The 25,023-nt window shown below is 43.0% G+C and overlaps 2 protein-coding genes across 2 annotated transcripts in view; both read right to left on the reverse strand.

The window, feature by feature from the left end:
* mast2 (microtubule associated serine/threonine kinase 2) overlaps nucleotides 1-15,143 on the reverse strand; it is a 170,139-nt gene extending 154,996 nt beyond the window's left edge. The window contains exon 1 of the mRNA XM_070831728.1: nucleotides 14,925-15,143. Within this exon, the coding sequence (XP_070687829.1) occupies nucleotides 14,925-15,005 (81 nt within the window). The 5' untranslated portion in view covers nucleotides 15,006-15,143. The remainder of the gene's footprint in view (nucleotides 1-14,924) is intronic.
* A 4,995-nt stretch (nucleotides 15,144-20,138) lies between these two features.
* Nucleotides 20,139-25,023, reverse strand: part of pde4dip (phosphodiesterase 4D interacting protein) — a 37,640-nt gene continuing 32,755 nt past the window's right edge. The window contains exons 31-36 of the mRNA XM_070831609.1: nucleotides 24,333-24,517; nucleotides 23,557-23,688; nucleotides 22,990-23,128; nucleotides 22,542-22,588; nucleotides 22,269-22,371; nucleotides 20,139-20,666 (exon numbers count right to left, since the gene is read on the reverse strand). Of these exons, the coding sequence (XP_070687710.1) occupies nucleotides 20,509-20,666; nucleotides 22,269-22,371; nucleotides 22,542-22,588; nucleotides 22,990-23,128; nucleotides 23,557-23,688; nucleotides 24,333-24,517 (764 nt within the window). The 3' untranslated portion in view covers nucleotides 20,139-20,508. The remainder of the gene's footprint in view (nucleotides 20,667-22,268; nucleotides 22,372-22,541; nucleotides 22,589-22,989; nucleotides 23,129-23,556; nucleotides 23,689-24,332; nucleotides 24,518-25,023) is intronic.

Genomic DNA, 25,023 nt, shown 5'->3' on the forward strand with positions numbered 1-25,023 from the left:
TACACTGCAACAGCGATGACACACACACTCTTGAAGCTATTGACACAGTGTGTGTGTGTGTGTGTGTGTGTGTGTGTAAACAGTGAGATCACTGCGACATGAAACAGTCCAACATCACATGTCGGCGACCTCGTTCTCCCAGCGTCACAGTGAGGAGGATCTGACCTCAGACCAGCTCTTAAACACCTGCCAAACACCGAGCCGCCTGGCTGCTGATTGGTCGACCTCATTCCACAGACGGACAGAGAAGCGACAGCGGCTGATTGGTGGATTTCAGAAGCGTTTCTGTGAGAGAGGAGGGAGTGTGGACGGACTGTGTGCTGCTCACCGGCTGCAGGGTCGGGAGGCGGCGACGACGCAATGTGCAGCTTTACTCAGCATTTCTATTAAAGTTAGAGTTTCCAGCTCTGGAGACCTGACATGACACTGTCACTTCATATGCAGATGGAATAACAGGAGATAATTAGGTCAGGAGGTACATTTACTTCATCTGAATCTGCCGCCACACTCTTAAAATTCACAAACAAAGTGGACTCCTGACATCTTCCCTCCTGCATGTCGGCCTGTCTGCTTTAACCTCGTCTTTCTAGGTCTGTTGCTGTTTGGATATCATTTATAGCCGTTATATTTAACAACATGATTCAACCCCCATCTGTGCTGTAGTCACAACACCTCTTCTGCCCCCCCCCCCGGTGAGGCTGACCTTGTTTTCCGATCAGGTGGTCTAATTTTTATCTTCGGTTTCACTGCTCAACCACCAGGAGGGAAAGCTGTAAACCTGCACTGGAGAGCACATTAAACTCCACACGGCACCAAGCACTGAATCAAAGCCACGTGTCTGAAAGCTCCATGGATGAGGCTCAGTGTGAGGTCCGTCAGTGCTGATCGGTGGTCAGCTGACAGCAACTTTGGTAGCTTGTCGTTATCTTTTGGTTTTACATATAAATTCAGTTAGTTCAGGCTCAAATAATACACATGTTGTCAAAACCATTTCAACTCAAGTTCCTGGGCTTTCAGCGGTCTTGCACGACCTTCCTCAGCAGATGGAGTTTTCCCAGCTGTCCTGAGATTGTAGAAAAAATGTTACGCTTGAAATTTCACGGCTGACCTTGGGAATAATAGTGAGGAAAACAATCACACTTGCATGTAGCTTCAGAAACACTGACGCTAAGATGAAAACGTGTGCTACAGTGGCTCGTCTGAAATTCAGCCTTCAGTCACAAATGATTTCCATCTGCATCAACTTGTTTTGCTACCAATGAAACTATCAATGAAATGTTTCACAGTCAAAGAGAACATTAGTATTTTCAAATCGGAGTCCTATTTTGGGTTCAGACTGACTCGTAGATACAAGAATTGTTGGAATTGGTCCTGTAGATCAATGTGATCCTCATGATCACAGTAGGTCCACTAAAAGAGCTTGTTTGATCCACTGACAGGCTCAGAGTGTTATTCTAAGTGTGTGACAGCATCATGGAAAGGATCCCTACAGAGAGAGACCTGGAAGATCCTTTTGGTTTAACCACAAACAGCACACACACCAGACTACATTCACTAAAACAGGGATTTTAGAGAACAGAACATGGGAGTTATGTCTTGATTTGTTAGTTTGTTTGTGGTTTTGTGTGTTACATCAATACTGTATTAGACCTGAACCAACCCCTTAAAACACCAAATTCACACAATAACAAAAAACTAACTAAACAATCGAGGCAGAAGAAGAGCAACAACTCTCTGTGCTCTGCAAGATAAAATTTGTATTTTTGTCAATGGAGTCTGGTGTCGTGACACATTCTATGAGACCTGGAAGATCCTTTTATATCTCTTTCTGCACACACACCAGACTACATTCACTAAAACTGGGATTTTAGCTCACAGATCATGGTAAGTGTGTCTCTACTGCTGCCTCCTAGCTCGTGCAACTTCTTTTGCAGGGTTTGTTCATATCCAACACAATATTCATGTTGCACACAATAATATTTCAAACTGAAATGTATGAGACAATTGGGCCCAGGTTTAAAAATACTGGAGTTATCCTTTAAAAGCCTGCCAGGAAAGGAAGGGACTCCACCCTCACCGCATCTGGTGGGCTGTAGAGTTTCAATCACAGCAGCTTAACGCCGATCGAAAAACAACAAAGTAGAAGCAACTGGAGCTAAAGAGAAGAGAGGCTCTGGGTTGTTATACTGACGGGATTAGTGGTGCAGAATGACAACAGGTAAAGAGCGATCATGACATCAGCGGTGGCTGAGTGTGTGTTTTCACTCCAACAGCAGCAGCAGTTAGCGCCGAGCCTGCAGGTTTCTGCTTGTAGCATTCCAGCTTCCCTCCATCTGTCAAAAGGTCCACTCTGAGAGCGAACACACACAGCTAGTCACCCACAGGGAAACCAGATAACACACACACACACACACACACTAACCCAGTAAACACAGACTAGCAGACTGATTGATCTGGCTTCCTCCAATCACTAACACACACACAAACGAGCCTCCAGGGACCAAAACAAAACGGTCAACCGCCTCTAATGTTCAACTTCTCAACAGAGTGAGAACACACACAGCTGCCAAACACACACACACACGACTAAATCAATATTCCAGCCCACATCAGAATACACACGGTTTTATTCTCACATTACATTTACATTATTACAAACTACTTTTCAACATGTATCTTACTATGAATGTGCACTGTGTACTCTATGGCAACGTTAAGGGCAAGTCCAGTTATACTTGCCTCTATACAAACTGTTGGATAAACTATCCCTCCTCTTGTCTGTTGACAAATTCATACTGTTTCACGGCGTATATTCTCATAATTCCTAATCTTGTAATTATGAATTTGCTCAATCAAGGGAGATGCATCCCTCTATGAAGAAATCTTCCCCTGCATTTCAGCAAAAGAGTCTTTGGTGACAAAATAAGGACTAAGTAGGTTGAGAAATGATGACAAACTCCCGCTGTCTTCTCATAATGTCATTAATATGATAAGAATTTTATTGGTCAAGCACTTACATTTTGGAGAAACTGAAATAAAATAAACTTGGGACTGATTGGAAAAAGCTTGCAGTAGCAGCACTACAGTGTGTGTTTGCTTGTGTTTACATGTGTGTGTGTGTTTCCAGTGGAAAGTAAGGAGCAGCAATAACAACCCAACTGTGTTAAATGATCCATTATTCTCCATTATTTTGTCTCAGCGCGCAGGAAGCACAGCAGCAAGGAGCGCTGCAGAGCTGCACCGGCCGCTAACTCGATGTTTGGCTTATTGAAGCATTAAATCTACTACGGGACATCGTGAGAACCATTTGCTTCACCTGAATTCAACCGAAAACAAACATTTAGTAGGTGGGCTGTTAATTAAACCCCGTGGAAGACTTCAGATTTCTATCACAGTGTTGACTGAGTTTGTCAATCTAACCGACGCCGGCTGTGTTTTTCTGACAGGTGCAACACAACGACATCAAACTCGTGTATCTACGCTGCCGGAAACTTGCAACAAGAAGGGAGTCGTGATGCGGAGGAGGAAGAAACGGTCCAAAGCGTGGCTTCATTTCACAAAGAACGAAAAAAGAAGAGTGCCGGCAGTAATGTCTGTAAAACATCTGTCTACACAACGCCACATATCCCCAGCCTATCCTACACTGAAATAATATAATAACACCACACAGGCAGGCACAGATATATCTCATTTCATCCATTTTAGATAACGACCAAGGATCCTAGCAGAGAAAGCACATTTTCTCATTTTTCAGCAGATTTTATGTTGCAGTTTTATTTTTGGTTCCCTTTTGAAAAGGAGCGTTGTACAAACTAATGCCTGTTTTCTATAAAAGACTTGTTGGTGTTGTCCTTTAAAGAAAAAGGAGCACTGTCTAATGCAACATGTTCTAATGCTGTCTGGCAGACATGCTGGTCACACAGACTCAGACACAATAAAACCGACGTGTTGACTTGTAATGGCATTCGTATCAATAAAATCTTATCAGTTCCCGTTCCTAGAGAAGAACCGGGGGGGGGAGGAGGAGGTGGAGAGAGAGGGAGGCAGGAGAGAGACACAAAGGAGGAACATCTAGTAAAGGTTCTCTCGGTGAACAGCAGAGTGATGTGGCATTCAGCACATCACTCAGATACAATGACTGGGTCGAACCACAGCGGCCTAATGTGGCACTAAGCAGACGCAGAGTGATGGATTTTCTTCATTAAGGATGTTGGTGGAAAAAAAAAGACCGAAGCTTAATGTAGGGCTGCAAAAAGGAACTTTCTACAGACTAAAAGAGAACAAATACACACATATGATTAACAGAATGGGAAGCTGAAAGCCACTTCTGTCTTTGTACCACAACAATATTTGGAGAACTACTCCTGATCGGTGCAATAAAACAAACGGAAACACCACAAAACCTCAGCAAACCAACTCCCTCTGATTCATTTTGCACTGCTACTGTATTTTATTGCTTGTTTTTATACCTGTTTTACACCTGTTTTATCTATTATATTGTATGTTTCATGTGTATTCTGTACAGGCGACCTTGTGAGCTTTGAAAGGCGCCCTAAAAATAAAATGTATTATTATTATTATAACCAACTTCTCCAGCTGGCAGCACAGGCTTCTCACCCATCTTCTCACTAGAATAAGAGTCAGTATTGCACTAGAATAAATGTTATTGCATTATTGATCCAGTGCATTTTAATGCTTCTTCCAGGTCCTCTATTGTGTGTGGTTTCATTTCTCTTCACCAACAGGCTGCACAGTTATTAACGTCATCTATATGCATTGATGTATAGGCCCCCTCTAGGTTATAATTCTGGTTAATGAGACCGTTATAATTAATGTCATTCACCCTCCTGCATCTGTGACTCCCCATTAGCGCCCTTCTAGGCACCCTAAACTGGTGCACATTAGCCATTTGGGCTCCATTAATCAGCCCGTTGGCCCGTGCAGCGCCGGGACGAGCCGCAGCCCAGACGGTCCCAGAGGTCATTCTGCCTCAGCGGCTCCTCGGCTGCACCCTGATCGCCCATAGCTGGTTAAAGAACGGGAGAGGAAATCACTCTCCCATATCATTGCCTGGGAGGGCAGCAGGTTTAATGGTTAACCAAACATACTCGTAATGAAGAGGAAGGAGCAAAGAGACTTGGCTACTGTCTGAAACTACGACATCTGGGGACAGAGTCTAAGACCATGAAACTAAAATTACAATTTGTAATGTATCTATGTACACATGCCACACATTGTGGTATTAAGGTACCATCATGAATATCATTCTAGTATTTAAGTCTCTCACTTTTTGGTATTTTAAAACCTGGGCTCTGCTTTTACATATTTTGGTGTCTAACTGACTCGTAGATACAAAAGTTTGGGGAATAATCCGAGACCCAAATCCTAGATCACCTCAGCCAGCCACCTGATCACAGTAGGTCCACTAAAAGAGCTTGTTTGATCCACTGACGGGCTCAGAGTGTTATTCTAAGTGTGTGACAGCATTATGGAAAGGATCCCTACAGAGAGAGACCTGGAAGATCCTTTTGGTTTAACCACAAACAGCACACACACCAGACTACATTCACTAAAACACTGATTTTACCTCTCAGAACATGGGAGTTATGTCTTGATTTGTTAGTTTGTTTGTGTTATGTTGTCTTACATCAATACTGTATTAGACCTGAACCAACCTTTTAAAACACCAAATTCACACAATAACAAAAAATGAACTAAACGATCGAGCCAGCAGTAGACCAGCGAGCCTCTGTGCTCTGCAAGATAAAATTAGTATTTTTGTCAATGGAGTCTGGTGTCATGACACATTCTGCGAATTTTACTTTTAAGTCCTGATGTTTTAATTATAACCACTGTATCATCAGCTGTAACACCACACTGTATGTCACTGTCTTAAGAGAATGTCTTCAAAAGCCTGAGCTGCGATAAATGTAATCCTGTTCCAGCATTACAATGAATTATTTCAAACAAAATCGTCTTTTAACATCACCAACACACAGCATCGGTAGGCCTTAGACCCAAATCCTGTCTGTCCTGTTTGTGTAATGAACGACGCACAAGTTCTGTGACTAATTTGTCGATCATGACAGGCAGCCTGACTTATTATGGTGATCAGATGGGGCCGATGTGATTTGCACAACAGACATAATCTGCTGTAACGCAGCCTCCATTCCTGTTACCTAAAACCCCTCTGAGCTCCGGCCGGATTCCAACAAATGCAGCAGGGAACGCTGATCACATAAACTGCAAAGCCAAATAAAAGGGAGAGCTGATGTAGGAAATATGAAATGTTTAGATAACGCTCTCCAAGACATCTGGTCTGACGGTGCGAGTGTTGCATTCCTGCACTGTTGACGGAGAAGCTCCAAATTGGTCAAGTCACACCGTCTCATCCTGTCGACTGTGAAGCAGTCTTAGGTTTCTCTGACAGGAACACCTACTGCAAAAAAGAACAGAGATTTCAGTTTCAGTCTGATCTTTTTCCACCCACTCAGCTGTTTTCCTCCTTTTGGCTGTCACGTTGCAGTGAAGGAGCTCTTCATCACAACAACCCCCCAAAAAAGAGGCAAAAAAACTGTCTTAACTTCTGCAAAAAAAATAAAAAAGCAGTATATTTCATTTTAAAGTTAAGAAAATCTGAAAATCTGTCAAAATACTAAGTTCAGGGTTCCTAATCTAAGTAAAATGCAAAATTAATGACTTTGAATGATTGAAAAAGTTGAATTTCCAAGACCCATAAATAAGTAAAATGATTAAAAAACATTTTAGATAAGGTCCCTCAGTGCTGCAGTTCTTTGTTCCACAGCTTTGGCTCAAAGTGACCAGACTCCACTGACAGAACCAGCACACAGGAGCCGCTGGTCCAAAACCACCACATTAAAACACAGAAAAACACAACTACACACACAAAGCAGAGAAGCGTGAACCCCCCCGGGAGGTAAAATGATTGTTATTGTCGGTGAAGTCTGGTGGCTGTGAAGAGACCAATGTAACTGCTGTTTGTGGTTAAAAACAGAATCTTTCCATAATGTTATCAGACACCAACAACCTGAATAACAACCAGAGTCTGACGAACACTTTAACTGGGCGCCCTAATTGCATTACAGCCATTGTAATTCGTTCGGAGCCTCAGACGACCTACTGGACCGTCCCCAAACTTTTTCTGTACCCGGCAGCCATTTTGAACCCAGATGATGTAAAAGTAGGGTCCAGGTTTTAAAAAGTTTGACCCTTGTTTTGATATATACTTTGTTTAATTGCTCTAATTTGCAGGAATCCCATAATCTCACAAATCTAGACTACACAGCTTGTGTTTAGCACAACAGCCCCCCCCCCCCCCCCACCACCACCACATTAACACTTTACTGTACAGTACATTGTTAATCTACTTGCAGTCTGGCCTAATTAGCTTGATCCTGCTGGTGGGCCTCAACTGGGAACAGCATCTCTCCTGTGATCAAACAGATTATCCCCATGTACACCACCCGTTAAGGCTGCAGACGAGCTCTACACCTGCCACCTGCCTGCAATCACAGTCACTGCAGTTTAACACCACCTGCAGGCAATGAGTGTCGCTGATTTAACCCTTCACAGTCTGGGGTAAAACGGCGTTCTTTACTACTTTTCATTTTACCTTTGTGTTTCCCATTAAAACTGCTTAGCTTGCCTTTCTTTGGGTCTTTCTTTTCAGCACAACCTCACCTATGTTCTACAAGTATTTATTTATTTTGACATAATATATGGACACACTGTATGTAAAAGTGCAAAAGAAACACAAAATCCGAGCAGGAACTAGTTGGATCTTTGGAGGAGCGGGGGTCTGCGTGGACACCTCCTCTCGTTCGTCTTCACGCGCAGCATCCACTTCATCCTCTGAAAGGAGTCTTCCTCAGAATCAGAACGTTCTTCCCCAGATTCAGCATCTTCTAACTCATAACTTCATAAATTTAGTCTTAATAGGCCGATCGACAAAATTCAAACACTTGTGAAAAGTTTGAAGTGTCCGCTTTCCAACCGTCTTTGAACTGAGCACCTGCGTGCTTGTGTCACAGCTTTACGTTTTCAAACGTGCGACATGTGACTTTGACGCCGTGTGGCCGTGTGGTCCTAGACTCTGAAGGGTTAAGGCAGCTCTGAAATGTGTTTCAGACTTTACAGGCACTTCACCATCAGACAGGTGGACTGAGATGCTGCTGATAGTAGAAAAAGTCACCAAGGTCTGCAGAAGGAACAGTTCTACCGAGGAAAAACAACTGCTAACCTGAGCTGTGTTATGATTTCAACAAGTACAATGCAGCTGGAAATCTCTTCCCCCTGAAAAACACCACCTACCTGCAGAACAAGCCAATGCATTTTTAAAAAGCAGCTGCTGATGCAAATCAAAACTGAAAACCGTGCGTTCCTCATCATAGTGACTGTGCAGGCCAGCGTGGAGCCTTGTAAATAACAGGCTTCAATCATAAGATCAACAGGAAACATCAAACCCTGCTAGACTGAGCTAATAAAATGAATCCATGTGTTAATAAAACGAGGTTATAACTTTATTGTGTGTATCGCTGCACCTAAAGTTTCGTATTCAGCATGAAGAGTTGGTGATGTGTTGAAGAACTCTGGGCATTCAGGCGCCAGCAGTAAAAGCTCCTCCATCGCTCCTCACTGACCTGAAATGCCCTCCCTCTTTTATTCAGCTGGTCAAAGCCAAGCTGTTGCCGCCACGAGTTCGGCACGGTGAACTCTGGCCAACAAAATCTATGCATCTTCACGTGGGTGGCGACCGCTCCAAACCCCGACCGCCACGAACGCACCGCTTTCCCTTTGCCACCTCCCCCCTTGAAACGTCCGGAGGCGGCGAGTTACCACACAGGCGTGTGAAAGCTCCCTCATGTTTCACTGCCTGTTGTCGGCACATGTTCTCGCTAATACAAAGCACCGACGCCACGAAACACAGGCAACAGTGTGAGGTGGTGTTACATCAGTCCAGGGTTTGATTGGAAGTCAGACAATTTGGAGAGCAGAGGGAGGAAGGGAGGAAGGGAGGGAGGGAGGGAGGGAGGAATGTAGTGCAGTCAAAATGACAAAATGTAATTATTCCAAGAGAGAAATGTGATTTGCAGCTGGTATGAATACGGAACACACATGGGAACATTTAAACTGAGGACAAACAGAAAAACAGAACATTTAAACTATTTAAAGGTTCCTCTGTTTGTTGGCAGGTCTCAGATCAGAGAGTTCATGTCTGAACTACAGCTGGTGAACAATAACGGTGCTACTGTGCCAATCTGCAAACTACACAGTGTTCAATAGTTTTTTAATGCTATGAAACACTTAATAAATAGAGCGAAGCAGTAATTTCATATCAGAAGACCAAGGAGACTAATAATCTGTTCATTTATGGCCAGTTTCTGATGAACAACAGCTGTCCAGGACGAAGGAGGGAAGGACGACGTAAGAACAAAAGGCCGGGAGGAAAAACACAGCAAGACGATGGAACAGAGAGCAGGATGATGTGCTGAGGACAAGCCCCTGCAGCAGGAACATCGTCTAACAGTGTTCACCATGACAGACACCATGTCCACGTCATGTGACCAGTAAACCAGGGATGGGTCAGCAGGACCTCACAGAAATACGAGACCCTAAAACGCCCCAGGAGGACGGGAGAGCGGCTCCGTCGGCCAATCAGCTGCCGGGAAGACGAGAGTTTTTTTTTTTTTTTTTCACAAGCAACTGCAACTTTCAGGGGGCAGAAGAAAGGTTTTCTCCAGGAGGTATGAAGATCCTGGCGGCTCTGTGGAGCTCTCACAGTTTGGTTTGACTCGGCTTCTTCTCCAGTGACAGAGAAACACAAACCGTGAGAGTCATAGAGTCCTAAAGTGATTTTCCAACAGGGAAACAGGTCCACAGGATGTTTGAAACTTTTGGAGGAGATGCAGCTAAAACAAATAGCAGCTATGATAAAGGAAAAGAATTATTTTGATAACCCAATAACTGTGATATAATGATATTTGAGAGAAAACATTTGTTAGCTTGTCAAACGGAGAGTTTTGTTGCTTTTCATGGTCATATATGACTGTATATGACCTCAAGACCTTGAACTACACTGAAGGATTAATCAATAAATTGAAAAAAATAATCTATTTCAATCTATTGCAGCCCTAAAGCAAACTGTGAATTTATTTTTTTAACATTATTTTTTTTCAAAATAAAAGACCAGAAGAATATTATTAACTTCACTGCAATTATTTTGTGTTCAACAAACAAACCAACACAGTTTTGACATTTATAATATTTTCGTATTTAAAAAATAATAATAATAATGAAAAATTCATCAAATTATTTTGTAATAAATCTTTCAAGCCCAAACTTAATACACTTAATCAATTGTTAATGCCAGAATTGTTCATTTGTCCAAGAAGGTTGAAGCATTTCTGGGGTGTTTGTCAGAAGCATGAACGGAGAGTTTGTCCTACAGAGAGAACAGACATACCTGTCCGGACCTGCCAACAGGTCACGTGTCATTTTTCTGTCTTTAACAGAGTGTGTGTGTGTGTGTGTGTGTGTGTGTGTGTGTGTGTGTGTGTGTGTGTGTGTGTGTGTGTGTTTGGGCTCTAGTAACATTATTAACACACACACTCGTGTTAGGATACGACACCGACATCGTTCTGTCAGAGTAACCAGCTAAAACCTGCAGTCCGTGTTGGCACTGCCGACCACAGCAGCTGTTTGTAACCACGCACAAGCTGCCAGTGATCCGACACTGAGATCTGTGCTGCGCTGGACGAGTCCGACGTGATGACGCGCCTGCCTTCAGGTCAGGATACGCTAGAAATGTAGCTGCAATTAAAGTCAAGTTAAACAGCAGATGTTTATGCAGCACATTCTGTTTACAAGGCGGAGACCTGCTGGCATACAGGAGGGATCTGGTCTGCAATACCCGCCAAATTAAATACATTTCATCAGAAAATGTATATGTTAGACACCATTTTAGCAGATTTCTGATGTCTGAGTGACTGGTAGGTAGTAAAAGTGTTGGAACTGGTCCAGTAGATCACCTCAGCCAGCAGACACCAAACGGGCTGCAATGGCTGCAACGTGATCCTTTGGGACAACTGCACCTGATCACAGTAGGTCCACTAAAAGAGCTTGTTTGATCCACTGACAGGCTCAGAGTGTTATTCTAAGTGTGTGACAGCATCATGGAAAGGATCCCTACAGAGAGAGACCTGGAAGATCCTTTTGGTTTAACCACAAACAGCACACACACCAGACTACATTCACTAAAACAGGGATTTTAAAAGTACCAACGTTTTCCTGTTAGTCATCACAAAAGTGTCCCAACAGCTTCTAAAATGCTTTTCTCCATTTTGTATCACTGTTTGGACAAAGCAAGACACTTGGACTGATCAATCAATGATCTAAAGACTAATCAGTGGGTAAAATAATGATCAGCTGGAGCCTTACACTGGTGTAAAGCCTGTTAAAAGGTGTCTGGGTTTTCTCAGGCACGTCCACAGGTTGCTGTTGTCCAATCATCTGTAATATCAGTTTAATAGCCTCGCAAACAGCTGTTAAACCTTCTGCGGTTAAACGACACCAATGAACTCCTCCAAAGCTGAAGTATAACGTCAGACAGGCTTCACCTCCAGGGCACCGGGGATCAGGTTCTGTTTGTCCTTTTTAAAATCACACAGTCAACATGTGTCTTTTGTTGTTTTTATGTAGGGTTTTCTTTATGAGGTGCAAATGTTCCACAAAAACAAGTTTGCAAGTTTGCAAGATCACTGAAATCTGCATCCTGGGCTTTGCATGGCCTTTCTGCAGACACAAAGTGTGGACAGTGTAGCTCTGGCTACGGGACACTGGCTGCAGCCTTAATCCTCACTTTCTTGGCTGGACAAATTTACAGCGAGATCCAAGCAGACGGCCCCTGGACGTGCCGCGGCTCAGTAACGGGGGCGTGATTCATTACCCAGCATTCCACGTGCAAAGCCATAGGTTGATAGGAAAACACCCCATCTGCTCCTCCAGTTCATACGGATTCACAGAAAAACACATAAAACAGCAGCAGCAGCAGCTCAGAACCATCTGTCGGACTTCCCATGATGCCATAAAACACACTCCCGGGTTACAAAGAGTAAAAAAAGTCACATTTTCTTGTGTTAAATTGATCCGAGCACAAAGCGCTGACACTAAAATAACTGGAAAAGGTTAGAAAACCTAATTTCCCACATAATATCCCCAAGGACAGGGCGGAGCGGTGATATAGCATGACAGAGCCGGTCGTATCGGACACACTGAGGCTGAGGAACATGACTTCATGCAGATACGTGATGTTATGACTTCATGTTTGCAAGCAGCTCTTATTATTAAAGGACCGTGTCTGTGTTTAGTGCAAACTGAGATTAATAAGACCCCAATATTTCCATTTAAACCCAACGTCGGCCCGTTAATGCGTTTCGTTCACGCAGCCACTGGTTTTACTTCCCTTCAGTCCAGCAGGAGAATCAACTCGATGAGATGTGGTGTGTGTAAAAGCATTTTAAGATTATGAATGAATGAGATGTAGAAATTAGGATTATTTTCTTTGATCCATTAGAAAAGACCTCATCGATGTCTGCATTTGTCCAACAAATCGTCAAAAAAACCCCCAAATATTCAATTTCTCATGATGCAAAACCAAGAAAAGCAGCACAGTTTCACATTTGAGCATCTGGAACAATCAAACTTGTGGTATTTTGGCTTGAAAAATGGGACTTAACGGATTAGTCAGTTATCAGAGTAGTCGCTGATTAGTTTTCTGTCAATCGACTAATCAGGTTATCGGCTAATCCTCGGGGCTCTGTTCACAGAATAATGGTTTGGGCTGCAGCACTACGTAACTGACTTGACTTTAAATGTGGAAGCAACTCTGATGATGAATGAGTGCCTTTAAAAAAGATCAATGGATCCACAGAAACACCACCAGGGTTTGGACAAGCTGGATATCCAAGTGTTTTATAGTGCTGTTGTCTTCTTTATACTTTATTTGTTCCCTCTGGTTTAGCACCTGATTTTGTGCCATCTGTACGACAATAAAGATCTTTGAATGCTTTTTCTTCATATCAGCAACATCCATCTTATTAAGAGCCTTTTCGCTGATCAATGCATGAAGCCTGCATACCTGTACGATCATTACGTTCCCCTTAAATCATAATGCAGATGTTGGCTGACTGCTCTTAACGTCTCCTTCTTCCACAGCATTAGAACAAATCCGACATTAAAACCACACAATCGAACAAACTGTGCACGGACGGACGGACGGATGCAGGAGGTGGTGACGCTGCAAAGCCTTTTTAAGAATCTGATTTTATTTTAAACGTATTGATCGTCACAGGTGAAGGGCTTGATAGCAGTGCAGGCTCCCTCCGCCTGCAAAGTCACCAGACACGTCGGCTCTACTCACTGTCAAAGCAGAGATTAGCCGTCACAGTGCACTTTAGTCGTCCCCCCCCCCCCCCCCACAAAGTGCCCCACTTTACATGTGTTCACCTCGTCCAGTCCAGCAGAGAGCTCCCAGTGCTCCACATCCAGTGACTGAGCAACAACAATATCTTCATTTGGCTATTTTAGATTAAAGCTGCAACGAATAGCCAAATAACAGTTAATTTGGCAGCTGCTGTGATAAGAATGATTCATTAAAATGAGCAGAAACTCCAGAAATGTCATGTTTCTGTGTTCTCAAGAAGGGATGAGAGTGAGGACATGACAGTGAATCTATTATTTTTTGGTTTAGACACAGAAAGAGTCGTGACAGGATACTGTAGCAGGCTTTTCTCTCACTGTCAGCAATGAACATTTACAGTCAAATTAAGTCTTGTATTAATACTGCAAAGGCTCAAAAGGCACCAGAAGAAACCCTGCACAGAGCTGCAGATGTCAGGTGTCTGTAAAGCTTTTGGATTTCACTAAGAGCAACACAAACACGTCTGCCTTCGTTAATTGCTGCATAAATTCTGCACACTTTTCCATCAGCACGCTCCCTAAATCATACTGACGTGTGATCCTGTCCTATCCCGTCCTGATAATGTTGAATATCCGCTCTGAATGGGAGCCCACCCTTTCTAGACGAGCCCTGGGGAACGCTCTGCATTGCAGTGTTACAAACAGGGCTGCAGCCAGGATTTTAGACAGGCTGAGGTCCAAGTCCACCACCCATCAGCTTTATTACTTGGATGGTTTAAAAACATTTGGTCTGTCCTCTTAGCTGTCATTATTATTACGTCCAAGCATGAAAACACTCGTGCAGAAACAAAAATGAGCCGAGAAAGATTACTTCAGCACTGTGACAATGCATTTTCAGATAATCCAGCCAAAGACGAGTTGGTTTCAGACCATAACTACACACAGTGGACACTGACTGCACATTATTTTACCATCCTATTATCACCCCTGATATTAGGATGAATCCATTCTGCATTTGTTGGGCTAATTTAGTGAACTGCATCTAAAAAAACACTGGAAATAGCTGCTAATGTGCCCATTAATGTAGAATGAAAACTGCCTCCAGGTTCCTAAAACACCCAAACTCCCATAAAACACAGCAGAGGACATGACCTCAGTGTCCTCAGTGGGAACACAAGCCACAGCCCTGCTCACAAAGAACACGTGATTTGTTAAAAGTGGGCCAAAAGGTGTAAAAACATCGGTGTGGTCCTTTAAAGCAGGTGAGCAGGCTGAGCCAGACAGCAAAACTGAGCGTACAGATTGATCAAGCTTAAAATGACTGATTTCTCAATGAGGTTTCGTATGTAGGACCCTGTGGTGTGTTTGATGCCCTGTGCACGGGCTGAAAGGCTCATTGTGCATCAAGGACTCACCAAGTTGGTCAATTTGAAGCATTTCTCTGTTAATCTCACAGGTGACACATTAACCTGCATGGTTGTACTCACCGCATCCTTGTCCTCCCCCCGGACCTGCTGCTGCTCCATGTTACAGAGTTTCCTCTTGTTTTTGTTTTCGCTCCTCTTCATCGTTCATTTAACTTAAAAGTAAAAAAAAAAAAAAAAAAAAGAATAAACGCTCCTTGTCTGCAGGTTTGGCGCAGCTGGATGGATCCCCTCTGGGTGACCCGGGTTAGCTGGCGGGTTAGCGGCGTGTCAGCCCACTGCCACGGTCACAGTCACGGTCCGCGCCTGTTGATGCGCTCGGGTGAGTCGGGAGCTGGGGCTTGTTCCAGCAGCAGCAGCCGGCCATTCCCGGTCGGGCAGCCGGTCCTGCGGGCTGTGGCTGGGCTGACTAGTGGGTCAGAGCCGGGCAGCGCCGCTCCTGCTGCCTCCACATCTGGAAAAGCCGCTGTGACAAGCTGTCAGTCAAGTCCTGCAGCACCAGCAGCCGCCACTTCCTCCTTCAAGACAACGAGGAGGGTTGAAGCTCGCCCACGGTGGGTCATCTGCGGGCTAAAACCGATCCGTGCCGGGCCGTTCTACAGTTCGTCCGACCCAACTTGACAGGCAGTTAGTTAGTTGGGTCGTAGCGGCTGTTAGCTACCTGTGCTAGCCTGCTAGCTCCGCTGCTAGCCTGCTAACGTTTACCTGCCCAGAAGCACCGTGACAGGTCCGCCTCCACACGGACGGTTCCGGATCGCTTCCGCCTGAAATCAGCGCCTTTTATCGGCCTCGGTGGTTCATCCGACCGTGGACGTCCCCTCCGGACGCTCCGCCATCCTCTGGTAAAAGCTGGGCTCTCTGCGTGGACGCCGGGTCGGGCTCTGTGTTGAAGTGCAGCCGCAGCACGGCACGACTCGGCTCGTTTCCTGACTCCGGCGCGGCGTCAAGCTAGCAATGACGGGGACGCAACATCCGGCTGAGCTTAACAAAATAAAAGCACTGGTTCAGACTGGGCTTTATCTGCAATATACAGCTAAAAAAATAAAATGTTTCTGTTTATGTCTTATTTTTATTATTATTATTAGTATTGTTGTGTATTGTAATTCCTCTGATCTATTTTATTTATCTTGCTTATTAATATTATGTTGGTTTTAATCTATTTTGTTTTGCTTCATTGTCATCGTTTGTGTGTTTATGTGTTTGCACTGATCTCATCTTGTTTTCATGCTCCACACTTATTTCTGACTTACTGTCAGTGTGTGTCAGTCACCTGGGAAGCACTGTACGAGTGCACTAACCTGCAGGAAAGAATACAAGAGCGATTTAAGTCAGAGATAAAGTGGAGTCACTCAGATTGTATAAATTAGATAATAAAGTAAATTAAATTAAACTAAAATAAACTAACGCAGCTGAAAAGGTGTTCGGCTACAAATGGAGACAAATGTATCATAAAATGAAATATTTCCCCCTGAAATGAATGCATGTACGTTTAGTGAGTGTCACACATTTTATTTTGAAAGTAAACTCATCCTCTTCCTGTGTGTGGTTTCAGCTTCACGTGCTTCAGTCCTGATTTCTTTGTCAGCCTCATCACGTGCAGGTTTGTTAAGAAAATTAAAAAAAAAACATGAATACATTTAAAAAGTGATTTGGATCATCAGTTTCCTTTTAACCTGAACACCTGTGTGTGTGTGTGTGTGTGTGTGTGTGTATGTGTGTGTGTGTGTGTGTATGTGTGTGTGTGTGTGTGTGTGTGTGTGAAGCTACATTAGTTTTATTGCAGTCTGCTGCCACCTGCTGAAAAAACTATTAAAAAAACACCTTGAATCTTGTTTTTACTGCCTGTGAACATAACATGACTAAATAAATAAACTCATAAATAACAATAATGATCAAATATTCAATATCTAAAATGTTTTTAGGTTTTTTTTTTTAGAATAATCTTTGTGTGAAGAACTGTGTGTGTTTCATGTGCAATTATCCATCATGCTCATATCTATATAAGTGAATGTGCATGTAAATTATTTTAATTTAATTTAATCTAAATATTTTAGATATTTATTTATTTTAATTTAATTTAATTTAATTTATTTTATTTTAGTTTATTCTATTTTATTTTATTTCAATTTAATGTAATTTAATTTAATTTAATTTAATTTATTTTTATTTAATTTATTTTCATCACTCAATCACTTTTGCCCTTTTTACTTTTAAATTCAATTCAATTCAATTTTATTTGTATAGCCCAATATCACTACAGAGTGTCTCACAGTTCTTTACAAAGTTCACTGAAATAAACAAGTGTAAGCGAACAAACAATCTGATAAAGAGTCCAGCAGTCGATGAGGCCGATGGATCAGTCCGGTGGATCAGTCCGATGGATCAGTCCGAGGCATCACCTGCCCTTTATGACCCTCCTTCTTCGGGAAGGAAAAACTCAAAAAACCCAGTGGGAAAAGAGACTTTTGAAACTTTTGACTCTAAACTGCAGTAATATGTGAATTTCCCTGCTTTGGGATTAATAAGGTTTCTATTATTTAGTCTTTTATATCATTTTAATGTTGTTTATTTATCTACAGCCTAGAATAGTTAGTGATCAGACAACCACATCCTTTAAATCCTACGTAAACTCTCACTCTACTCTTTATTCTTTCTTTTGTAACTGCCTCAGTGTCAGAACCGTGTTTTCTCTTTTACTTCTCAGAGGAACGAAGCAGACGAGAGCGACAAACAAGAGAGGTGTAGTTTTGTTCCCTTTTATTAAAAAGGTTCTTTTCTTTGACTCCAAAACATGTTTAATAAAGAGAACATGCATAAAAATACAGCTGGTAGAGCAGAAACAGAAACTTGCACTGACGTACACGCTCCCTTTGAATATGTACATACATGAGACGTGGCTCCTGCAGCCACGAGAGTTTGACCTTTGACCTGTGGGGCAATTACACAAGAAAACATTTCACCTTGATCCTTTTTACACCTGATTTGTCAACGTAAGGTTGTTCACTTTGGTTGGTCTTATTGCTCCAGTGCTCTTTTCTGCACTTTGTGTATAAAACTTGGATTCATACGCAGCCAAAACATTGAGTGGACCATTTAAAGTGATTGTCACAAAACTGGACTCATTGATCCAAACGTGTGTTCCTTTAAACTCAGCTAACACGGATGTCATGGCACTTTGATACCCAGGCCTACAACATCCACAAAAAGCAACCACAAAGGCTATTATTGCACAGTAACCCAAAAATTGCATATTTCAGTAAAAGTATTAGAGGGCACTGACGTCACAGTTCATGCACAGGAAGAAACAACTACACTACTTTGGAGAGAAATCAAGAAAAACTAAAAAAAAAGGGAAGAAACTGTGGAGAAGCCGGAGTAAATCAGCCAGTTTGCACAGTGAGCGTCACGAATCCTGCCGAGGATCAGAAGAAAACATCCTCCCATCCTGATTCAAGTGATTCTTAAAGAGTGATTGTCATCTCGAGGGAAATTTAAACATAAAACATTTTGCAAATTTAGCAAAAGAGAAAGAAAATTAAAACACCTTAAAGAAATATATATATATTTATATCAAGTGTGGTCCATGTTTCCTGTTACAAAAATCAAATGTCCCCTCTCTCTCTCTCTCTCTCTCTCTTGGACTGTGCACTTCAAAAGTCACGTCTCCTCCTGTGAATCTGATTGTCGGGCAGGTTACTGAAGGCATCGCACGAACCGCTGAGCAGCTTCACGTCTGTGACATGCACGTGTTCTCACCGCCACCGGAAGGCCTTTTTACGACGGCGCTGCAGGAAAAACTGGGTTGGACCCGCTTGTTTTGCTCCATATTTAACAGTTATACTCTGGAGTTTGAAGACGATGAGCAAAAATACCTAAACTGGTGTTTTTTTATTAGTGAGTAAATGCAAGAGAACACCAGCTACCAGCTACGTGACCAGACTGTCTACGGGCAGAGCTACAGTATCTTCAGCATGTTGTCAGTAGTTTGGCCATTTTTAGGACACATGTTGTACGATTAGGACAAAACAGAACAGATCTACTGTACGTCAGAGAGTATGGCTTTGTTTCCACGAGCTCCTCACACCACATGCAACTATTCTACACACCAACTAACAACATGAGCCTCCGCAGAGGCCCACAGGAAGCACTTTGCAGTTTGGTTTTAAAGCCCCCTCCCCCCTCCCTCACCCCTCCCTCCCTGCTGGCATCAGGTGGAGTCCTGCTTCTTGGATCCCTGCTGAAGTACGAGGCTGAAGTCGGCTTCTGATTGGTTTCATGTTATTCTCCTCATACAGCTGTTTTCTCTGCTGCTGCGACATTATTCATGTTGAGAAGACACTAAAAAGTTAATTTTTCCTCTTATTTGTTTGTTTTAATCACAGATTTAGGAGTAAAAACTAAAGGGCGGCTTCACTGTTTTTGATTTGTTGATTTGCTCTTGCTCTGTATATATTGTAAATACTTTTATACTTGTGTACTTGTGTGTATATATATATATATATACACTACTCACAAAAAGCTTTCAGGTGAAGTTTCAGGATGAACCTAAAATACATTCTAACCTTTCCAGGTGAACTTAATGTGACCTTCTCTAAACCTTTGAATGCACATGTCCAACTGTTCAGTGTCTCAGTACTTTCTGCACCAGCTGCTGTTCTCTAACAAGAAGCTTAACAGCAACATTCACAACAGGTTTGATCCATGAATCCACCAATACATTTCCTGCTTCAGTTAGAATTGGTATTTAAACAGTCCTCCTCATCCTGCTGTTCACATTCTGACATCATGAGACCAAGACGACACCTAACAGTTGATCAGCAGCACCTCAACACTGGAGGCTTCAAACAGGAAGTCCTCAGACGGAGGTGTTCACTGAGCTTAGAGGGTCACAGAGTGTCATCAGGAGGTTGGAACAGTGATACAGAGACTGGAAGAGTCACAGAAAGGAGAGGAGTGGACGTCCTTTGGCCACGTCCCAATTTATTGAGACACTGAACATGTTTTGTTGTGGTATACCTACCACTGTTGGTAGATTTTCTTTAAATAAATAGTTTAAGATGAATAAAATCACCAGTGCATGCTTCTACTTAAATGTCCTACTTTCATGATATAATATCACTGTAGCATTCACTTTTTACATTTTCCATATATTTCACCTGGAAGTCGAATATCCCTAACTTTAGTGAGTAGTGTATGTATATATATTTCTTTTTCTTATTTTTATATTCTTATATTTCTATTTATGTCTTATATGGGAGAGGTCAGATGAAATCTCATTGTACTTTGCTGTATGATGACAATAATTCTGATTCTGATTTGCCGCGTGAGGTTGAACTTATCAAACTAAACTCTGGGACGTTGTTTTGAATCTGGTTTCATGTTTGTTGAACTTTAACTGATTTTATGTGTGAAAAAAAAGCCACAAATCATCAGCTGACTTCAGCCGAGCTCAGACGGTCTCATAGGAAGGAGAGAAAACACTTCAGCTGGTCTGAAAACACCTCCTGTAACACCATTACACCAAAACTGAAACCACGAGCGATCGATCACTTCGGTAAACATTCCTCAGACACTCGTCACTCAGCTGAAGTGTTTCTCCAGAGACACAGTTTCTGTGTGAACGGGAGACGGCGGTGAGGCTGGTGCACTACGGGAAGGCTGACTGCAGGGGGCGCTGGTGGAGAGCCGATCCGGACCGGACAGCAGAGGAAGAGGAGGAGGAGGAGGAGGATGAGGAAGAGGAGGAAGTCCAGGGCCTCATGACACCCCAACCAGGAGAGAAGCTGAGGCCCCCTGTGATTTCACCTGAAGCACAAAGTTCACAGTTTTTCATGATGAGATTTCTAAGACTAAAAAGCCGTATTGATTAGTTCCACTCATCCTACGATCAATCAATCAATCTAACTTTATTAATGTGGCACCTTTTAAACAAACCACACGCAAACACTGGATGAATTTAGATGCAAATACACTGCAAGACAACTCAAAAAGCAGTAAGACAACAATAAAAGACACAAAACAAATAAACTGTAGTAAGATGTTAACAAAATAAATAGTAATAGTGATGATGATGAGTAAAATAAGTGTGATAGATGGTTTTAAATTTACTTTTAGAAATGTCACATTATCAAAATAACTCCTTTAAACCTTTACAAAACATGTTTTACAGATTATTTCACCACAAAAGCTGCAGTTGGTGCTGTTTCAAAGATGAAGTCCGGGCACATGTGGTCGTTTGATGCAGGATTTAAACATTTTGTTACTCGTATAGACGTATAAATCATTAATTTGAGGGAACAAACGTTTACTGTGCACATGAATTAGAACATTTAAAGCTAGAGTCAGATTATGGCGTCACAGAGAGGAATTAAGGCAAACTAAGTATGACAAAGAAGTCCCAAAATATTAAACGTCCCACTGTCACTAGTGTTGAATGGCACACACTGTTGTCATGCTGAAAACATGATTCATAGTGTAATTACACTCCAAAGTCAGACTGATCAATCAAGGCAGACCAGCAGATTCTACGATCTGTGACATGAAATACTTTGTGTTATCATGTGATCTTAGTGTTTTTAACATGTTAAAACACCAGCAGCTCCTGTGTCCTGTTCTCTAAAATCCCTGTTTTAGTGAATGTAGTCTGGTGTGTGTGCTGTTTGTGGTTAAACCAAAAGGATCTTCCAGGTCTCTCTCTGTAGGGATCCTTTCCATGATGCTGTCACACACTTAGAATAACACTCTGAGCCTGTCAGTGGATCAAACAAGCTCTTTTAGTGGACCTACTACATTGTATCGCTCTGCTCAAAACCACCAGACTCCATTGACAAAAATACTAATTTTATCTTGTAGAACACAGAGAGCTGCTGATCTACTGCTGCCTCCATCATTTAGTTTGCTTTTTGTTATTGTTTGAATTTGGTGTTTCAGAGGGTTAGTTTGGATCTAATATAGTATTGATGTAACACATAATAACACAAACAAACTAACGAATTAATTCATAATTCCCATGTTCTGTGGGCTAAAATCCCTGTTTTTATGAATGTAGTCTGGTGTGTGTGCAGAGAGCGATATAACGGCTGTTTGTGGTTAAACCAAAAGGATCTTCCAGGTCTCTCTCTGTAGGGATCCTTTCCATGATGCTGTCACACACTTAGATAACAAAGGACATGTTGCAGCCTGTTTCAGAGCTAGGGTGATCTCCTGGAGTAATCAGTCACTATTAAAAATAGGGCCGAGGGTTTTGAATACTGGAAATATGCTTTAATTAACCATCTATCCTAAAATCACCACCTGTGTCCTGACAGCTGCATGCAAAAACACCAGTGTTCATCAAAAAGCAAGCAGCTTCGTCGTGTTATTAGGACACTGAACAGAGCACAGCAAAGTCATCAGGGGGGGTCATACCTTTACCAGGCCAGGGGGGTGAGGAAGAGGAGGAAAAAGAGAAGGGGGGAGGAGGGACGGAGAAGGAGGCACGGCGAAGGGAGGAAATCCTGAGCTGGTTCTCCTGAGGAGACTCAGCAGGAGGAGGAGGAGGAAAGAGAAGAGCAGGAGAGAGGTGAGAGGGTGTTCCAGGGACGGGGGGGAAGCTTTTACTTTCCCTGATCCAAGAGTCATCTCATCCAACAAAGGTGTTCAGGGAGAAGAGAGCCAGAGAGCGGACGTGTGAGAGCTCACCTGTAGGTTTGTCTTGGCTTTCCTCAGGACGTCCTGCGTTCTCGACACTGTGGAGAAACAGAGCGGCTGTTAGATGAGCAGGAAGAGGAAGAAGAGGAAGAAGAAGAAGAGGAAGAAGAAGAGAGCCGTGATAAACAAGAAGGAGAAGACAGTGAAACACAGACGATGATAAAATTTCACAACAGAGAGCAAATAAACACGGAGAGATTAAACAGCTTTAACACAGAAATCTGAATTCTTTGTGCAACCAATGAATCCTCCAGACAGCTGTTAGTGTTTTAGCCTCTGGTTACCTTCTCATTTATTCCACCTGCAGTTGGGTTAAATGTTTTATCACTAATAGATTTCCTTCCCCATAATTTGTTTGTCTGAACGTTAAAGTGTTCTGTGCCCCCAATGGGAACAATAAAGTTGTGTTTCAAGAGGGACGAGAGCGCCGGTGACTCACGTTGGCTGACTATAAAGTGCTCCATGCTATCTTTGGTGCGGTCGGAGCTCTTCACTCTCTCCGAGGCGTCCTTCAGAGCCTGTTCCTGCTCCGAGAGCCTCGCACGGAGCGAAGCCACCTCCTCCTTCAGAGCCTGATCCTGCAAACACACGGACACACGGACAGTTTTTACTGCAGAAAACATGCAGTAAATGTTGTTTCTGCATAAAATATCTATTTTAGAGTCACTTAGTCCGTCGTTCCATAACTTTATATTCTAAATAATGTTATATTAGATATATTCATTGGACATATAAAAGCTTATAATATGCAAATGTATGATAAATAATGAGTAAAAATAAAAATCATCAGTGTCCAGCAATGAAGATATCATCAGTTACATACAGGATTTTCTCAGGAGGACTTTAGGATATAAGTTCATTGATCCAGTGTTTCTGCGATGGGAATTTTCCTGATCTGACGCTCAGTATCCAACCTTTATGACTAAAGTCTGCTTGAGTTCGTCCCTTTGGATCAGATTTTTCAGTGTAACACAGAGAAGCAGCGATCGTCGGTTCTGGTTCTGACCTGTTTGGTTTCTTTAACGTTTGGCAGCGCTGCTCTCCAAAACATCTGCAGCAGAGCGTCGGCCTCCTCCAGGTGCTGCCGCAGGGTTTTAGAGTCACACAGCAGCTTCCTGACTGAACCTGAGTCTGAAGGCTGAAACACAAGGTGGTCACAACACTTTAAACCCATGATGAATCCATCAGATCCTCCTCCTGGTAATCCACCAGATATCTAATCTACAGGAGCCCAAAGAAAAGACAAAGAATTCACTTAATAATAAAGTAAAACTGAGACAAACAGGACACTGTTTGCACTGAAGTCCTGATGAAAGTGACCCTGGAGATAAATAAACGGTGCAGATGGTGTAAAATAAATACTATAAAGTAAATAAAGAGATTTTTTAGGATTATTTCTTAATTATGAAACATAATCCTATTATTTATTTTTCATTGTGACAGTTTAAGAGCACTAATTATTTCTGTAAAGAAAATAAAAGATTTAAATTTTGGAAACTGCATTTTTGTCCAAATTGTATTTCTATTTCATGACGGCATTTAAAAAAAATTTTAAGTGAAATTCAAGCTTTTGTCGTGGGTCTTTGTCTCCTCGACCTTCAGCCACGTGTCCCAAATCTGGAAAAAGTCTCAAAACCAACGTGTTAAATATTAAAAACCTGTTTGGAGGAAATCTCTGTGGAGGGTTGTGTAAAATGTGGGCTGCCTCTAACAGCTGCTCGATGGGAGATTTAATCCTTCATAAACATAGAATATAATCTGAAACATTCCTGGATGTCCCACCTGAAGCAGGCTGAACTCCTGCGGGGCGTTCAGGGAGTAAAGCTCGGCCTCCATCCTGCACAGGAGGCCGCTGCCCTCCAGGATCTGCTGCTGCAGAGCCTTGAAGTCGTCGATGTGGCCCACGGCGTGGCGGCCATGACGGTTGGCGAATGAGCCGTCTGGGGCTTGACCCTGCAGGGTGGAGGCTGCTGGGAGGGGGGGAGGAGGGGGGGAGGCAAGAGATCAGAAATGAGTGTAAGAGGGAGACATGTGAGCTCTGAAGAGCTGCTGTGTGATACATGGAGGGAACAACGACTGTTAGGGGTGAGGACGACTGTTAGGGGTGAGGACGACTGTCAGGGGGGAGGACGACTGTTAGGGGGGAGGACGACTGTTAGGGGGGAGGACGACTGTCAGGGGTGAGGACGACTGTTAGGGGTGAGGACGACTGTCAGGGGGGAGGACGACTGTCAGGGGTGAGGATGACTGTTAGGGGGGAGGACGACTGTCAGGGGTGAGGATGACTGTTAGGGGGGAGGACGACTGTCAGGGGTGAGGACGACTGTTACGGGTGAGGATGACTGTCAGGGGGGAGGATGACTATTATGGGTGAGGATGACTGTTAGGGGTGAGGATGACTGTCAGGGGGGAGGACGACCGTTAGGGGTGAGGACGACTGTTAGGGGTGAGGATGACTGTCAGGGGGGAGGAC

This window comes from Pempheris klunzingeri, chromosome 6 (assembly GCF_042242105.1).
Source record: "Pempheris klunzingeri isolate RE-2024b chromosome 6, fPemKlu1.hap1, whole genome shotgun sequence".
Taxonomy (NCBI): Eukaryota; Metazoa; Chordata; class Actinopteri; order Acropomatiformes; family Pempheridae; genus Pempheris; species Pempheris klunzingeri.